Raw genomic sequence first — 5,171 nt, 5'->3', positions numbered from 1 at the left:
GTCTATATGAGACTAGTTTTTAGTGCACTTGTGCATTCTGTTTTCTTTCGTTGTTTCAATTGCGTCTATTGTTTATCTCATTTATAAGTCGCTTGGGATAAAAGCGTCAGCTAAATGTAAATGATCTCCCAACACACTGCACAGTTAAACTTTTGAAAACTGTTAAACAAACAGAAACCTGCGCTAAACCTGCAACAGTTACAACTAATACTGAATCATTACCAATCAAAGGTGCTTTGCTGAAGTCAACTTTTAGGAAAATGTGAAATCTCTTTCATTTCAGTACTGAAATCTGCAATATGATTCACAGGATAACTGTATTGTCATTTGCCCATGATCCGTTGCCTGTATAAAGGTTCTACATTAGAAATGTGTTCGCTTTACAGTAATAATGCTTTAAAAACAATAGAAATTGTTACAGGGCTGGTAACACTTTATAATAAGTTTACATTAATAAAGTGATTTAAAATCATTTGAGCTGTTAAAATATGTGTCTAAAAGTGAGAAGGAAGTTGGGGAAAGTAAGAAATACTAAAATCAAATCTGTTACCACCCCCTAAGACAACATATAGATCTTTGCTGTTCTGTGTACAAGTCACATGACTAAAATCTATAAATGTAAGTGTCTGTGAAAGAAGGAAACTAAGACAGACAGAGGCTTAGAGACAACACACACAGGGAATAACAAAAGTAAGGTCATTATTTTTCTTTTTAACATCATAATGATGTAATTTAATTGAATTCAATCTGTTATAACAAAAGTGAAAACAAAAGCTATCATTTGTTCTTCTGTTTTGCCGAATGCGCAAAAAAATGAAATGTAGGTTTTGGCAGGAGACAACAGTTTGGGACATCTTGTTACCGCAGTGTTATCTGCTGTGAGTGAGACCCATTTATACCGTGTACACTGAATACTGCTTTTTATTTGCTAGGCAGATTTGGTACTGAATGAATAAAGGATGAATGTGTACTGATTTAAGACTGATTATCAAATACATTACTCTGTCACATTACTGGTGTTTTTGAGAAGGTTTTGTTAACACATGATTTGTAACAGCAATGTACCAGTAAAGTCATTTTACACGCACACGTATATACAGTATATGAAATATATGATCATATCAGTATGCTGCAAAATGGCTCTGTTAAAACGTCTAGATAGCTATCACTACTAATAATAACTTCACCTGTCGGACAGTGGTTACACTATCAATGATTTTATATGAATTTAAAGGTCCAGTGTGTAAGTTTTGGGATGATCTATTGATAGAAATGTAATATAATATACATAGTCTATGTATAGGTTAACATTATATAGTATATTTAGAGTAAAAATCTGTCAGTAGGTTAGTTGTGTATAGGTTTATAGTGTTTGACTTCATTGTTGTATGTTATGAATCTCAGTGGTCGAACCCAATTGCAAGGCAGAGACAGGACGACAGGAGGTGAAGGGTTAACAGGGTTTATTTAACAAACAAAGAACACTACTAAAACAGGCAAAACAAAACCCACGAGGGGAAAACAAACAGGATATATATATAATATATTACAAAACAAGAATACGGACTAACTAAACTAACAAAACAAACACTGGGAACAAACCTTAAACTGATCTTGAACTTGAATAGCTATGTCTTCAGAGGTGTATAAAGAGCTTATAAAGAGTTATTTCTATCTACATACACCGTGTGTAATTTGCAATGTTCTGTCAGCCGTCGCAGTGTTTCGTAAGGGAGGGGTTGAGTGAACGGTTGGTTGCAATTCGCAACCGCACTGCTAGATTTCAATGACTGGACATTTATACGTAAAGTCTTATTACAAAATCTTATTTATGTTTCCTAAAATTCCCATTGTGTCAGCTTGTCCAAGTTTTCGAGGTGAAAACTATATGTTGATGTTATGTTTGTTTCTTGTACTTGCACAGAAGTTCCTCATCTCTTATCACGTCATCATGACATTCTTTCTTCCTGTGGTGATGCTGTGGCTGCTTTCTGGTGCTTCAGCTAGAGTTGTTCAGACTTTTGAGAATCAATGTGATGGTTTTTTTGCAGACAAACAACCTCCAATTATCACCCCGACACCTACTTTCCAAAAGATCTGCCAAACGCTAAATGATGTTGTTTATTATGCCACGCTTTATGATACCAGCAACAAGATTCCTGTGTACTCAGCCTATAAGTTTGAGGGGTTAATAAAGTGTGAACGGCAAAGTCCATGGTACATCGAACCTCAGGTAAGAGAATTTCAGATATATTTCTTTATTTCCTGTAACTTGGCGACATATTTTTTTCCCATAAGCAGAACTAAGTGTAACATGCAACTAAACAGCATAAAGTATGATTTTATACAGCGGCTGATAAATCAGTTAAAACATTAAAAAGATGTATTCCTGTATGCTTTGAATTTAAATGGATTTTAACTTTAAGATCATTATAATTCCTGTGTGATTTCAGCCTTATTTTGTCAAATACATTTTTTGTAATATGAAATGAAATATAATTATTGTCCCTGATAGAGAAATTGGTAGTGGACTCAATAGCCAAAAAAATTTCGATGCAACCTGCACAATATTCATATTATTATTTATTATAATATTAGTTAACACGGGGAAGTCCTCTTATGTACAATCTTCTCTTTACATTACAGCTTGATGATAATATAGTAAAACCAAATATGGCATCTCAGTGCACTCCAGCTGTTACATGTGGACACAAACAGGCTCTCAATGAAGACTATGTCAACTCTGGCTATGACAAAGGCCATCTTGCACCGGTCTACCAGGCAAGCTCACAGAAGTGTGCTGACGCCACGTTCACACTCACCAATGCTGCTCCACAAAACCTATCATTTAACAGAGGCCAATAGAGAGACTGAAAAAGATATTGCAGTATACCTGAACAATAATTGTGAACCATACATTAAGTAGATAGTTACTGGTGTGGTACCAGGAAATGTAAAAATAGGGAATAATGTGAATGTGCCGAGTCATTTCTGGACTGCGTACTGCTGCTTAGACAACAATAACAAATGTCAAGAATCACAAGGTTATATTGGTGAAAACAAGAATGATCCTGTCAAGCAAATGAATGTGTCTGATTTAGAAAAAGAGTTGGCAAAACATTATGAGGATACATCTTTCCAGTTGTTTGCTAATTCTGCAAAACCCACAAGGAAAAGAAAGGGTAACAGAAACATCTGATTTTAAGTGTTCATTGTCTATGCAATTGTAGTGTCAATGAAATGAAGGTCTTTTACAGGCATGTAATGATACACATTCATAGTTTGACTGATGAAATGATATAAAAAAGTATGTGCAAACCTTTACTGCTGTATCCACTTAGGTAAAAAGCTAATGCAATCCTATTCTATTGTTATATTATTAATACTCTATATGTGTGAAATATATGTATGATTCATGTTCTTGCTTGCACTGGATGATTTCTCAAAGTAACTATAATAAAGTGTTTATGAAGCATTTATAGTGCCTTTGATTGATGAAAATAATGCCATATTTTATAAATTCATTCTGGTGTAAGTGATGCATACAAACTTACAATTATGTTCAATAATACCAGTAACCTATTAAACCACAGATATCAGTAATATTCAATTTTCTGCTATTCAAATAATATATTTGTAGATGTAGAAAACTAATCTAAAAATGTTTACAAAAAAAAACCTCCCACAAGGGGGCAAAAACAATAAGGAACAGAGAATCTATAACTTACAAAAAACTAAGTCACGACAGAAAACAGAGACTTCCAAGGGCAGGGCAGGGCAGGGTAATACAGAGACAAATCATGCAAGTACAAAGACACAGGTATACATGAACAGGAAGCACATGTAAGAGCATACAGATACATACAACGACCAACCAAAGGACAATAGACACAAGGATGTTTTATAGGGGAGACAGACAAAGGATAATTAACAAGGACCAGGTGATAGGGATGAACACTCAAGGAAAGCTAATGAGGAAACGAGATGGCAGGAACAAAGACGCAGACCAGAGAGAGAGTATAGCAAGCCGATAGGATCACTATCTCTCCCTCCACACACAACATAAGGCTATGCCATGACTCCGCCCCAAGACCAAGAATAGGCATGACATGATAGCGGAATCATGACATCTAGTACTAACTCAATTGCACATCATCTGTGTAATTGACAAAATAACACTTTTATTTGTTTTTGTTTATTCTGTGAGAAGCAGGTGTCATTAATTGTTCTTTATTATGAAAAACAGTGTAGGATCCGGCCAGACCAAAGGTGACCATTTGGGGCATCGTAAAACACCCTGACCTCTCAGCAGGAGTCTAACCGGCGCCAGCAAGTCTGATCCAACTGCCCTCTCTTAAGCATCCTCCATTTGGTCAGGATAGTTTCTAACACCTCCCTCAGACTTCAAAGAAGTCCCAATGGGGAGAATGGGGTTTTCTCCATCGATGGACCATTTGGCCTAAAAGGAATGTGGCCTTATGTTTCTGCTTCTGCTTATATTTTCATTCTTGTACAAACTTCAGGTCAATGTACTTATAATCCTGGCATGTTTTATATGTAAATGTTTCTCTCTTCATTCCTTAAAAGATGGTGTATAGCACAGTAATGTGTTTTATACCATACTCATTTTATGTCATTCTAAGAGTTTTACAGCGCCAAACTTCTAAGTGATCCTAAATGCAAATGAGCTAATAAGCAAAACAAAGAGAACATTTATTTTGCGCCCAAAATCTTCTCATCGCATTGGATCACCCACCTTGCAGGGGCGTGAACCCCCCAGGCTTAAAACATCCGTGAACGGAGCAATCGATGCTCTTCCGTGTTTTCGCGCGTTCCAGTTCAAGAACACTCCGGAGACAGTTTTTCCTTTCGGCAAATTACTTTGGCAAAGTTCTTTCTGCTTCGTCCGCCAATCCGGCTCCAAGAAAGAAATAGACGGACTCACCCGCTTGCTTTGAAACCATCAGGACTCTGAAAACCCTTTCAACGCGCACAAGAACACTCAGGAACCCAATGCAAGTATCTCAACTATATCCTAAATAGCTGCGTTTAAGTTGTAACCCTTTTAACTAAGGAGACTGTCCTCGATAGTTTATGCAGATGTGAATAGCTGTTTGTAATACTGCCCCTCTGTCTATTTCTTCCATTTCTTTACTGCTTTACTTTGTTAG

At 36.3% G+C, this 5,171-nt stretch overlaps 1 protein-coding gene across 1 annotated transcript; it reads left to right on the top strand.

The window, feature by feature from the left end:
* Positions 1-664: 664 nt before the first annotated feature.
* LOC130407057 (endonuclease domain-containing 1 protein-like) lies at positions 665-3,475 on the top strand. The gene is made up of 3 exons (XM_056729700.1): positions 665-690; positions 1,925-2,233; positions 2,647-3,475. Exons 2-3 carry the CDS (start codon positions 1,952-1,954, stop codon positions 2,863-2,865), a joined length of 501 nt encoding a protein of 166 aa, XP_056585678.1. The 5' UTR covers positions 665-690; positions 1,925-1,951; the 3' UTR covers positions 2,866-3,475.
* Positions 3,476-5,171: the final 1,696 nt, after the last annotated feature.

Source organism: Triplophysa dalaica, chromosome 18 (assembly GCF_015846415.1).
Source record: "Triplophysa dalaica isolate WHDGS20190420 chromosome 18, ASM1584641v1, whole genome shotgun sequence".
NCBI lineage: Eukaryota > Metazoa > Chordata > Actinopteri > Cypriniformes > Nemacheilidae > Triplophysa > Triplophysa dalaica.
The sequence above is the reverse complement of the archived record's forward strand: the minus strand, read 5'-3'. Positions and strand labels throughout refer to the sequence as shown.

Excerpts from the sequence above, each read along its gene's own strand:
- LOC130407057 (XM_056729700.1), top strand. The coding sequence starts at position 1,952 with ATGACATTCTTTCTTCCTGTGGTGATGCTGTGGCTGCTTTCTGGTGCT. Across the intron at positions 2,234-2,646 it reads CATGGTACATCGAACCTCAG|CTTGATGATAATATAGTAAA; the intron begins GTAAGAGAATTT and ends TTTACATTACAG.